Below are 13,145 nucleotides of genomic sequence, written 5' to 3' on the forward strand. Positions count from 1 at the left end.
TGAGGGGTAGTTAGGTTCTGCGGGGTAGTGGGGGTAATTGAGGTTCTGGTGAGGGGTAATCAGGATCTGGTGGGCAGTGGGGGTAATTGAGGTTCTGGTGAGGGGTAGTTAGGTTCTGGTGGGTAGCGGGGGGTAATTGAGGTTCTGGTGAGGGGTAATCAGGATCTGGTGGGTAGTGGGGGTAATTGAGGTTCTGGTGAGGGGTAATCAGGATCTGGTGGGCAGTGAGGGTAATTGAGGTTCTGGTGAGGGGTAGTTAGGACCTGATGAAAGGAAACATTTCGCTCACTCTCATTACATTCCAGACGAAACTTTTGCGGGCGGATGCCACGGTCTGGGAGCCGGCGCTATCTGGGAAAACCGCAAACTCGCCAGAACGGGCCCGAAAGTCGCACTTGAGGATTTATGAGCAAGGTCCAGTGAGCAGGAACGAGGCCTGAGTGCGGATTAGTGAAAGGGGGGGGAAAGGCAGCGGACTATTCACGGGATGATTTGCGTTTTTAATTCGGGGGGGAGACGGCTTGTTTTTGGGTTAACAATGGGGAGTTTGCTCCTGATTCTCTATAACAGCCTGGGAATCGCTGACTTAGTGAAACTCCCAGGTGGAAACTGCTAGAACACAGCTACAGCCTGCTACAGACCAGCGTTAGCCGGGTTTATGAGCTGTTGTGTTGGATCTTTGGGCTGGCTTTTTTCTTCCCCACCGATAATAAAATCTCAGAAGGCACTGGCTCTGTCGCTGAGATGACTTCCCGCTATCTTCCTGCAAAAACGATTTTATTCGAACAGGGCAGGTTTGGCCTGACATACCGCATTCCGGCTCTGTGTTACCTGGCCCAGTCTGCGGCCATTCTGGCCTTCGCTGAAGAGAGACTGAGCCCAGCTGATGTTGACGCGACTGTCCTGGTCTTCCGCAGGGGAACGGTGTGCAGGGGCCACATACAGGTGAGTGCCTTGGGCACAGAGGAGAAAAGTTGCATCTTCTGTAGTACCCCATTTCAGATATTTTTGGGATGGCCTCTTAGATTTTGTTTCATTACTCTCATTTTCTCCACCCCCCCCCCCCCCCCCCCCAACCACAAAAGATTTATAAGAGTATGAGGTTGGGAAGTCGTGCTGAGGTTGTACGGGACGTTGGTGAGGCCTCTTGTGGAGGACCCGTCCAGTTCTGGTCGCCCTACTGCAGGAAGAGTATAATAAAACTGGAGAGGGCTCGGAAGAGAGTTACCAGGGTCTTGCTGGGTATGGAAGGTTGGAATTATAAAGAATGGCTGGATGGGCAGAGACTTTTTTTTTTCTCTCCCACCCCACTGGAGTGTAAGAGGATGAGAAGGAAGTCTATAAAATAATGAGGAGTATAGAGAGTTCATGGTAGTTGTCATTTTCCCTGGGATGTGGAATTTCAAGACTAGGGGGCACACTCTCTCTCTTTTAAGGTGAGAGAAGTTTTTAAAAAAGGCATCTGGGGTAGGTTTTTTTTAAAGAGGGTGGTTTGTGGCATAAGCTTCCTGAGGAACTGGTCAATGTGGGCACAACTAGAATGATGTGTTTAGGAAAGGTTTGGAGAGGTATGGGCAAGGAGCTGGGACTGGTTTAGTTTTGGATTATATTTGGTGTGGACTAGTTTAACCAAAGGGTCTGCTTCTGTGCTGTAGAAGTGAGCCATCAGGTGTGTGTGTGTGTGTGTGTGTGTATACACGCTGGGAAGATCAGGAGACTTCCCTACAAAGACACAGGGGATTCCTCCTGAAGTGGGGAGTCAAACTGTAAAATCTGTGACCTGCTCCGTACTCCATTGAGATTGACCATCCTGCCTCCCCAATGCCCCTGATTTCCAAACCCCCACCCCCACACTCCATAGATGTCCAGCTAATCAGCTTCCTGAACAGGTGAACTTTTCACTTTCAGAAGAATAGAACTTCTCGTCCTCACCCCACCCTATCTGCCAAAAAAAAACAGGACTGCAAAACCCCTCTCAAACAACATGCATTTCACTCCCACCTGTGTGGGCCTGACTCTCTCTCTCTCTCTCTCTCTCTCTCTCTCTCTCTCTCTGTGTGTGGGTCAGACGGATGGAAATAGGCCATGTAGCTTCTCCAGCCTATTTCACTACTCTGGAATCAAGGAACAATGCCTTTGTCCATACCTCAACACATTTTGGTATAACAATGACCATATTCATTTCAGCTGATAAGATTTAATGTTGGCATGTTGTTTCCACCAATAACACATTTCTATCATCCTCTTGTGTGTTGATGTCTCCTAATTATATTGTGTAATATCTTTAAAATGTGAATTCCTGAGAATACAACCCTCATTTGTATAATAACACCTCGTAACGTTTCCCTTGGAGCCCACATACCATGCTGGTAAGCCGTCGTCTTTCTCTCTCTTTTCCCCCCCCCCACCTTCCAAGGTCAGTATATCGCTTCTCGGGTGTGGGGCCTGAATTAGCTTCAGTGCTCGAGTTAAGGCATATTCAGGGCTTTGTATAACTGAAACAAAGCTTCTACCTACTGTTATTATGGAGATTCAGGCTAACTTTCCACATGTTCTGAATTTTTAACACCTGGGTATTGATCTCCTCCAGAAATGGAACCTAAATCTCTTTAAACCTCCACTGTCTCTAAAACTTTTTACTTGCTACACTATTCATTGTATCAGTTAATATCTTAATTTTATCACTTCTGCTTGCAGTACTTGTGACATTGATTTTTGAAAATCATTAGCTTTCCATCCCATTATCTGTTTGTGGCCACTGCTGCTAGGCAGCTCGCTGCCACATTTGTTTATCTAGCAACATCCTTTCTCATCCATGGAGTCCATCTGCAACCATTCTGTGATGTCTATCGTCTAACCACTTCTCATCCATCTTTCTATTGCCCTACACTTTGCTCTGTAGAAGAGATCTCTGTAGCTTTCCTTGCTCTGATCAAATGGTCAAAATACTGACATTTTCTTTATTGGACATCACTTCCTTGGTATCCTTTCAGCGCTCTTTCAAGCAGTTTCAGTTCTCTTTCAGTCTCTTCCCACTTTTGATGCAAGACCATTTTGACCTGTCATCGAAATCATTAATAAACTGAAATATGTCAATGGCCACGGTCCCAGTGCTGATCTTGCAGGATGTCGCTAGTCACAGCTGCCCACTTCAATATTGAAATGTAAAAGTGCTGACATGTTCATCTGGGTTTGTACAATATTTTGCATTCTTGCGTGTAGTTTTATGGATCTCTTCCTCTTTTTGAGTTCTCCATAGCTGTTTCTTTTTTTTTTTGGGGCTGTCCCCTGGGGGGTATAAAGTACTTTGATATCATTATTAAAAGTGTAATGGAGCATCTCAAATTGATCTTCCGTCATTTGACACGTTAACATGCTTGCCCAGTTTACTGTGCACAGTCTCTGTGTAAATCTAGAATTTTATTATTTTGCATTTCTCCCTTTTTCAAGCATTAGTTGAAAGTGATATTATGATCACTGTTCCTGCATCATTGGATGGTCCATGTAATGTGATTAAATAATGTTTTCGTGACTTGTTACTGCAGAATTTTTTTTTAACACTTGGAACTATATGACCCGAACACTATATGAAAGTCAAAATTCACCCGACAGGGTAGGCTATAGCAATCTGTCAGGCAAATGGCCCACAAAATTCTAAAGATACATTGAACCATTAAACCCAAATGGCCACAATTATTATCGGAGATGTGGTCAACTCATGGAACTTTCAGATCTGCTTCTGGAGCTGAACTGTATAATTCATGAGTAGGTTCCCCTCTAATAAAGTGTAAGGATAAAATTTGTAAAGAGCAAAATATGAAGGAGTTTTGTAACTTGACCATGAATGTATACTTAACAATTTACTTTCCTCCAATTGGTGAATGGAAGAGAGGACCCTGTGGATGAAAGGTTTTGGTGAAGGAAGGGGACACTTACTGATGTGGAGGGAGTTGAAGCTCAGCATTTCAGCTGGGAATTTTTGGGAGTTTTTCATAGCAGCAATATAGATCGTGAAAGTGCTCAAAAAGTAAGTCTGGAGATTGTTGAAGCATAATGAGCTCCATAGTTGAGTCCTCATAAAATCAAGAAAAGTAAATTGTCCCTGAATGTATGTACTTTTCCCACTTGTTTTATAATTTTTTTTTGAAAAGGTGGAAATTTATTTGTCTCATTCCCATTTTGTGACTGGCTTAGAATAAAATGACATCTCAATGCCAAGAGCCCATGTGACATTCCATCTGGTTATATTTTAATATGGACCATGATCTGGCAGTGTGCATCCAGCTTGATCTTTCCTTTTTTATTTACCTCTTGTCTTGCAGTGGGGGGACATGGAAATTGTGCACTCCGCCTACCTCAAAAATTATCGCTCGATGAATCCTTGCCCTGTTTATGACAGTTCCACCAACACCCTCTTCCTTTTCTTCATCGCCGTTCTGGGGCGCACCACAGAATCCTACCAACTCATTACTGGCAACAATGTGACCCGTCTGTGCTGTGTGCGTACCACTGACCAGGGCCACAGCTGGAGTGCTGTCACTGACCTGACGGAGTATGCCATTGGCTGTGCCATTGAAGAATGGGCCACCTTTGCCCTGGGCCCGGGGCATGGCACCCAGCTTCCAACTGGGAGACTTGTTGTCCCAGCCTACGCCTATCACATTGACTCTAAAGAATGTTTCGGAAGAATCTGCAGGACCAGCCCGCATTCCTTCACTTTCTACAGCGATGACCATGGCAAGGTCTGGAAGTCTGGGGACCTCATAGACAACCTGGCGACTGTGGAGTGCCAGGTGGCGTCAGTGGATGAGGAGAATGGGCACAGTGTCCTGTACTGCAATGCCAGGACACTGCTGAACTTCCGGGCTCAGGCGCTCAGTGTTGATGGTGGTGCTGCCTTTCAGGAAGGACATCTCATCCCGAAGCTGGTGGAACCACCCCGGGGATGCCATGGGAGTATCATTGGTTTCCCAGCTCCCATAGTAAAGAGGTATGAAGATCTTCTCGCCTTCAGAGACTCTGACTCTGAAAACCAGCACCAAACTCGACTTTGGCACAAGGGCTTGAAGCTCAACTTACGGTCTCCAACTTGGGTCCTGTACTCACACCCAACCAGCCCAACAAGCCGGCGCCACCTGGGAGTTTACCTCAGTACTTTTCCACAGGACCCTTGCAGTTGGACGGAGCCCTGGGTTATTCACGAAGGGCCCAGCGCCTACTCAGACCTGGCATTCATTGAGATGGCCTCTTCCAAGAGCCCTGAGGTTCAGCTCCCAGCAGTGGCTTTCGCCTGTCTTTATGAATGTGGGTCCAATTCGCCTTATGAGAAAATAGCATTTAGCCTCTTCACAATGCGTGAGTTACTCCACAATATTCCACATATGCCTGCACAGTCCCAGGTGGAGCTCAGCACCATGCCTAACTCTGTCTGCTGTCCTATCACATGAGTTGGGGTAAAATTCCTGCAAACGATGGATGATTAAGATGAGCTTGGCTATAGTAAGTGACCTTAATTAGTTCAAACAGATCAGAAGGAATGACTTTTAACTGCTTGAAGCAAAATAAATTGAATTTGTAGCAAACCTGGTGGTTTTTATTTCTTGTCTAAGAGTGTGGTCTGATTGGATTGTTTATGCTCCAGAGTTCGAATTAATGTGGACCCTGTCTAACTTTAGAAAAAAGTGTGGAGCTAGAGGAACACAGCAGGCCAGTCAGCATGTGCCTGGCCTGCTGTGTGTTCCTCGAGCTCCACACTGTGTTATCTCTGACTCCAGCATCAGCAGTTCTAAAGGCATGAGGATAGCAAGAAATGTCGGCTTTTAATTGAGCAAAGCTCTGCTGATCTGTCTTTCCCATCTTAATCTTGAGAGCAAGTGATTCAGTATGTAATGGGGCTAAAGACCAATAAATCCCCTGGATATATTCTAAGATATCAAAGGTAGCTACAGTGATAGTGGATGCACTGGTGGTAATTTTAAAGGAAACCTTGGATTCCGGATAAGCCCCAGAGGATTGGAAAACTACCATTTTTCAAAAAAGTGAAGGGGCAACAAAGATAGCCATATACAGGTCAGTTGTTTAATATCTGAAAATAGTAGATGTAATGTATTTGAGTATGTATAGATCTATATATAGAAGGACATATGTAGATAGAGATATGGTGTCATGGGGATAAATACTGGGGACAGTTAGTTACAATATATTAATGACTTGGAAGTAAATGTACTGTCACCAAGTTTACAGATGACAAAAGTGGGAAGGCAAGTGGTGAGGATGATGCAGAGGAGTAAAGACTAGTTAATCAAGGGGCAAAAATTTTGCAAGTGGAATATAATGTGGGGAAAGGAGGTTATGCACTTTGGAAGAAAAGAGGAGCTGAGCGCTATTTAAATGGAGAAGAACTACAGAAAGCTACAGCATGGAGTTGGGGGGGAGTCCTGATAAAAAGCTAGCATCCGAGTTCAATAGGTAATGGGGAAGTCTGGTGGAATTTTGACCCTTTATTTCAAAGAGTAGTTTTTTTTATATAAAAGGAAGTCTTGCTTAAAACAAGGCACTGATCGGACCACCGCAATAATAATGAACAGTTTTGGTCTCCCTTTTTTTTAAAATTATGCAGGCAGTCCAAAGAAGGTTCACTGGTTAATGCCTGGTATAGAGGGACTGCTTTGCAAGGAGAGATTCAGTAGATTAGGCTAGAATAGTATCAGAGATAATGGGAACTGCAGATGCTGGAGAATTCCAAGATAATAAAATGTGAGGCTGGATGAACACAGCAGGCCAAGCAGCATCTCAGGAGCACAAAAGCTGACGTTTCGGGCCTAGGCCCTTCATCGGAGAGGGGGATGGGGAGAGGGAACTGGAATAAATAGGGAGAGAGGGGGAGGCAGACCGAAGATGGAGAGTAGAGGAGATAGGTCAGTCCAGGGAAGACGGACAGGTCAAGGAGGTGGGATGAGGTTAGTAGGTAGCTGGGGATGTGGCTTGGGGTGGGAGGAAGGGATGGGTGAGAGGAAGAACCGGTTAGGGAGGCAGAGACAGGTTGGACTGGTTTTGGGATGCAGTGGGTGGGGGGCAAGAGCTGGGCTGGTTGTGTGGTGCAGTGGGGGGAGGGGACGAGCTAGGCTGGTTTAGGGATGCAGTAGGGGAAGGGGAGATTTTGAAACTGGTGAAGTCCACATTGATACCATATGGCTGCAGGGTTCCCAGGCGGAATATGAGTTGCTGTTCCTACAACCTTCGGGTGGCATCATTGTGGCAGTGCAGGAGGCCCATGATGGACATGTGGCAGTGCAGGATGTCCATCATGGGCCTCCTGCACTGCCACAATGATGCCACCCGAAGGTTGCAGGAACAGCAACTCATATTCCGCCTGGGAACCCTGCAGCCATATGGCTGCAGTGTGGACTTCACCAGTTTCAAAATCTCCCCTTCCCCTACTGCATCCCTAAACCAGCCTAGCTCGTCCCCTCCCCCCCACTGTACCACACAACCAGCCCAGCTCTTCCCCCGCACCCCCCCCCCCCCACCCCCACCCACTGCATCCCAAAACCAGTTCAACCTGTCTCTGCCTCCCTAACCGGTTCTTCCTCTCACCCATCCCTTCCTCCCACCCCAAGCCGCACCCCCATCTACCTACTAACCTCATCCCACCTCCTTGACCTGTCCGTCTTCCCTGGACTGACCTATCCCCTCCCTACCTCCCCACCTATACTCTCCTCCCCACCTATCTTCTTTTCTCTCCATCTTCGGTCCACCTCCCCCTCTCTCCCTATTTATTCCAGAACCCTCACCCCATCCCCCTCTCTGATGAAGGGTCTAGGCCCGAAACGTCAGCTTTTGTGCTCCTGAGATGCTTGGCCTGCTGTGTTCATCCAGCCTGACATTTTATTATCAGTAGATTAGGCCTCTGCTTGTTTGGAGGTTGAACAATGATAGGTAAGTTTAGTGAAAAGTACATGATTCTTGGGGAATACAACAGAGCAGATGCAGAGAGGTTGTTTCCTTTTGTCAGAAAGCCTCTGACCAGAGGGCATAATCATTAGAATAAGGGGTTACACATTTAGGACTGATCAGGAATTTCTTCTGACTGTTGAGTCTGTGCAATTCTTTACCACAGTAGGAGGTTGGTCGTTTTCAAGTGTAAAAGAGATAATGAGAACTGCAGATCTGGAGAATCCAAGATAACAAAGTGTGGCGCTGGATGAATGCAGCAGGCCAAGCAGCATCTCTGGAGCACAAAAGCTGTTGTTTTGGGCATAGACCCTTCACCCAAAATGTCAGCTTTTGTGGTCCTAAGATGTTGCTTGGCTGGCTGTGTTCACATCTCTACACTTTGTTATCTCTCATTTAAGTATATGATAATTTAAAAAAAAACTTAGTAAGGATGTCTACATTCTAGGAAAAAGGCAGGAAAGTGTGGCTGAGGATTATCAGATCAGCTATGATCGGAATGGGAGAGCAGGCTGAGTGGTCTATTTCCACTCCTACATTTTTATGGTCATTCTGTTTGGTCGATCAGTTGTGTTGTATGTTCCTGTTCCTTCTCAACTGAGGGAGATCTCCTGATCCATTTGCTAAGATATCATGTGAGCATTAGTGATAATGGTTTTTCACCAATAAAATAGAAGCTTGCATTAATGTTCAACACAGGAGTACGAATTCCAGCATAGCAACTGGTAGGAGTTTAAATTCAATCTAATAAAACTGGAATGAAATGTTCATTTTGATTATCAGCTTTCTGACTCTCAGCAAATCCTGCCCGTTCTTTGGGTCTTGGTGCTGGAAGAGGAGACATGTTCCTGACTGACTGACAGGTTCAATATCCACAATGGGGTTTGACTGTTCACTCCTCTCGATCGCTCAGGTCCAGCCAGTTGCATTGAACAGCTGCAGATAACCAACACTCTGTATAACACTCTGTATCTCTGCCACGTTGACGCAGTGTACAGGGTACTGAGAGATGGACAATACATATTGGTCTTGCCAGCAATACCCACCATCTATGAATGACTGCTGGATTTAAACAATAACTGTCTCACTCACTCACTCACCTCATCCTCGTACACCAGGAATGCTGAGCAATAAATTTGCCCAGTTACCTGCTTTCTCACCTGGAATATTGTCCTTTCAGCATTTGTAGTTGTCAGTTTTTTTTAAAAATTGCTCATATAATATGGGTGTCACTGGCTTGATTGACATTCATTGTCCATCTTTAAATGCCCCTGAACTGAGTGGCTTGCTCATTCTATTTCAGAGGGCAGTTAAGAGTTAATTGTACTGCTGTGTCTGGAGGTACAGGTGCCATTGAGCTGATTTCCTTTCTTAAAAGAAACAAGGTAGGCTTTATGACAATCAACACTCAGTCACCATCAGATGAGCTTTCAATCTAGATTTTTTTTTAAATTGAATTCTACTTCAGCGTCTGCTGTGATGGGATTCATAACCATGTCCTTAGAATTTAGACTGAGGTTCTAGATTACTAGTCCATTGATATTATCACCTCACCAATTGCTGAAATATTCATTCATTACTTTTTGACTAATTGTGTCATGATTGTCTCTCCACTCCTCTGGCATCTCCCCTCGATTGTAGGGAACGAATTAGAACACACTTGTACCTTCACTCATTGCTACTTCCTCGAGCAAGCTGGCACACCAACCAGATGTATCCACACTAAACAAAGCAAGCCTTTCAATATGGTCCTGCCTCTTAGTTTTTCATCACATCCATTCCTGCTACTCCAAGTTCTCCCTCAGAGGTACTTAACCTCACTTGACCAACCGCATTCCTCATCACCAGATCGAACACTGTCTCCTTTTCTAGCTGGACTGAGAATATATTAAACACATTTCAGAAATTTCTCCCATTTCAATTTGATTTTTGGATAATTGAAGAACCCCAGTTTCACCATCCTATCATTCTGATACAGCTGATCTGTGAAGATTTTCCTCTTCTGTCTCATTATTTGGCAGTGGATTAGATGTTCCAGTTGTGGGATTGTGTCATTAAAAACCAAAAGAACTGCGAATGCAGTTCTGGGGAAGGGTCACCGGACCTGAAACGTTAACACTTTTTTTTGCCTTTACAGGTGCTGCCAGACCCGCTGAGCTTTTCCGGAAAGTTTGTGTCTGATTGTATCATAGTTTACTTCTTGAATTTAACCAAATGAATTCTTTTCCGTCTTCTTCAAGCATATCCTTTTTCCAACAATGCAGTGTTCTTACTAAATCCCACCACTCAAAATCCCTCATAGTTTTTGGGTATAATTGTTATTGCCTTTGAGGCAGGCATCATGAGTTAGGCCATTTTCTTTGTGACAATCTTGCTCTCTGCTCAGTCATGCTCTCTCTAAGGCAAGGTGGTGCAGACAGCTGAGCAATAAGTGCTGTGTCGTGCAGCATTGCCAAGGTGGGGACTAAACAGGTAAACCAGCTGGAAAGCATACTTCCACAGGGTCACATTCCCAATTCCATACCTAACTACTGTGGTCCCTACCTCGTGTGCCCTCTTGCCCAGTACCCGCTCAGAATAGAACTCGTAAGCCATAAAACAACACTGGGGTGTTTTGAGTTGCTCATGAAACTGCCAAACAAACAAAAAAATCAAAAACCTCTTTGGCAACAAAATGCAAAACATTTGCAGTGAAATTAACATTCTCTCTGTTTCCAACAATTTATCTTTTAGATCCCTTTCTGCTTTTCACATGTAATCCATCTCCTGTTATATCCATCCCCTTATATCAACTTTGCCATCCTCATCCATATTTTCATTCTTCCCAAACCAATCCAACCCTATCACAAATTTCCACTCCTGCTGCCATTCAACCTACTACCCAATCCCCCAACAGGGGTAACTTTGTTGTTGGGCTCTGTTCATTGCTGTCCTCTTCCACCATATCCTTCCAGTTCTCCATCACAAACCATTAGCACCTAGAGCCATGCCACTCTGTACCTATCCTCCATTCACCCTGTGTGCTTTCACATGTGTTTGCTGTGCGGAAGCTGAATCAAGTGTGTGCTCAGTTGAAAAACATTCTAGAAGGATTGAAGGGAGAGCCCAGAACAGAGGAGAATTTTTTTAAAGTTAAAGCACACTCAGAGGTGATGTTAAGAAGCATCTCCTCACAAAGGAAATTGTGAAATTCTTTCTGTCAAGAATCTGGGACTGACTGAAATTTTGAAACCTATAACAATAGGATAAGGTTAAGAGTGCGAGAAACAGGGCTGGTACATGGAATTAAATTAGTTGTGATTGCATTCTATGGTAGAATGGGCATCTGCTGTTTTTTCATTCTTTTCAATGATCAATTGTATGATACATGCTGCTCTTGACCCTCTGTAACAGCGCCATCTAGCACCAGTACTTTGTACAGCAGGCATTGTTCTCTGAAAGACATGACAAAAATGTTTGGAGCCAAGAACTTAGGAAGTGGGATAAGATTCTTGAACGCTCTCTCTTCTTACAGCTTTGTGTTAATTCAGTTGCAAAATATACCCTGTGATTAAGTCATTCAAATCAGAAGGCAGACAGCTGAAATCTTAGCAGTAGCTCAAATCCTGCTCTTTGACAATCTATTGGATTTCAGCTGGCACGCTGGCAGGAGGCCAAATGTGGCCTCAACAGCACTATGCTAGGCAGGGGGCATGACCAACTTCAGCTGCCTCCTAGCCATTATTTACAAATCCTGCTGCAAAACATGCACATGTAACTGATAAGGATATGTCAGTAAAGTTCATGTTATCTAACCAACCAGAACACCCCAACTGGCATCTTTGACTCCCTCTCCTGGCTACAAACTTTCACAAAGTGGAAGATATTCCATTGCTACCTGCACTTGAGCACTATTGATTGACTTCATGGTGACAGAAGTGCCTGGAGAAGGACTGGCTAAAGAACAGTTCAGATTTAGGTCGCTGCCTTAAAGTCCCATTACATTTTGATCACTTATTGGGAGTAATGGTCACTATTGAACCTTCTGAATACAATCCTCTTTTGCTAACCAGAATTTCTGACATACCAAAACATGCTGGATAATACTAACTTTACTGTGTAGATGCCTCCCAGCTCGGCTAACGTACAGTCCCATTAGTGTCACACTAACATTGTACATTTGTAAAACTTATTCAAAGGTCAGGAGATTATCCATATTTTAGGCAATTATCTTCACAAAATGAATGCGAGAGAGTCTGCTAGGCTTCTTCAGTAGTTCCCGTACAGTTAAGGGACTGTACAAGCCTCTGAGAAGACAATGAATTGCAAAAGACTGTGCAATTCTGTTGAAAAGACTTAAAAGTAACAATGGCTAGGAGGCTTGGTGGTCCCATGAAAGAGGAATTACAAATAAAGACACTTTGGAAGCTACTCACACATTGAAGAATGATCAAATACACTCCAAAAGTATGGTGATCCATTAACCTGTTGTGTTGCATGACAAAAACCAGCTTATGACAAGAAGTACTTGGAAGTTCTTCTTAAGTCGAAAATGACAGATCAGCGCAGGTCAGTCTTGGTTGCCAGGGACAAGCTATCTCTCCCCCAGTACAAGCAAAGATCCTGTCTTAGGCCAACATTTGGCACTTCATCATTTACCTGAAAGATTATGGTTTTTCAGTACCGGGGGTCAATGAGTTTTGACTGGAAAGACACAAGTTTATGGTTTAGGGTGAACTTGTACGAGCAATATCCCCAAACATATTATTTTTCAGTGCACCAAAGAGGAATCCCTCAGGCCTTCAATGTATCATTCTGAGGACTGATTAGAACGGACCTTTCAACTCTTTTTATATAATTGAGTGTATACCAATCCTTCAGAACTTGTTTTCCGTGTGTACCTGTTGTGCACGAGGTTTGGGTGATTGTTGCGATTAAATTTCAGGTGGTGTGGAACACAAATGTTCATTTTTTTATTTTGACTTATACTTTCATGAGCACCTAATTTGTGCTTACTCTTTAAAGTCACAAAACACCAGATGTTAAAATTGTTCCTTTATAATACATCTTGTTGTCTTCATCCGAAAGGGAGAAATTAGCCTCTTCCCATACCAAGTATGGTATGACAGGTCGGTACAACATCGAGGGCCAAAGGGCCTGTACTGTGCTGTAACGTTCTATGTTCAAGTGTGCCTGGTTGCATCAACAGTACA

General features: G+C 44.3%; 1 protein-coding gene across 1 annotated transcript; it reads left to right on the forward strand.

Moving 5' to 3' along the window:
- The first annotated feature begins 312 nt into the window (after positions 1-312).
- neu4 (sialidase 4) lies at positions 313-5,571 on the forward strand. The gene is made up of 2 exons (XM_048542431.2): positions 313-945; positions 4,323-5,571. Exons 1-2 carry the CDS (start codon positions 745-747, stop codon positions 5,445-5,447), a joined length of 1,326 nt encoding a protein of 441 aa, XP_048398388.1. The 5' UTR covers positions 313-744; the 3' UTR covers positions 5,448-5,571.
- The last annotated feature ends 7,574 nt before the right edge of the window (positions 5,572-13,145 follow it).

This window comes from Stegostoma tigrinum, chromosome 14 (genome assembly GCF_030684315.1).
Source record: "Stegostoma tigrinum isolate sSteTig4 chromosome 14, sSteTig4.hap1, whole genome shotgun sequence".
NCBI classification, from domain to species: domain Eukaryota; kingdom Metazoa; phylum Chordata; class Chondrichthyes; order Orectolobiformes; family Stegostomatidae; genus Stegostoma; species Stegostoma tigrinum.

Excerpts from the sequence above, each read along its gene's own strand:
- neu4 (XM_048542431.2), top strand. The coding sequence starts at position 745 with ATGACTTCCCGCTATCTTCCTGCAAAAACGATTTTATTCGAACAGGGC. Across the intron at positions 946-4,322 it reads TGTGCAGGGGCCACATACAG|TGGGGGGACATGGAAATTGT; the intron begins GTGAGTGCCTTG and ends CTTGTCTTGCAG.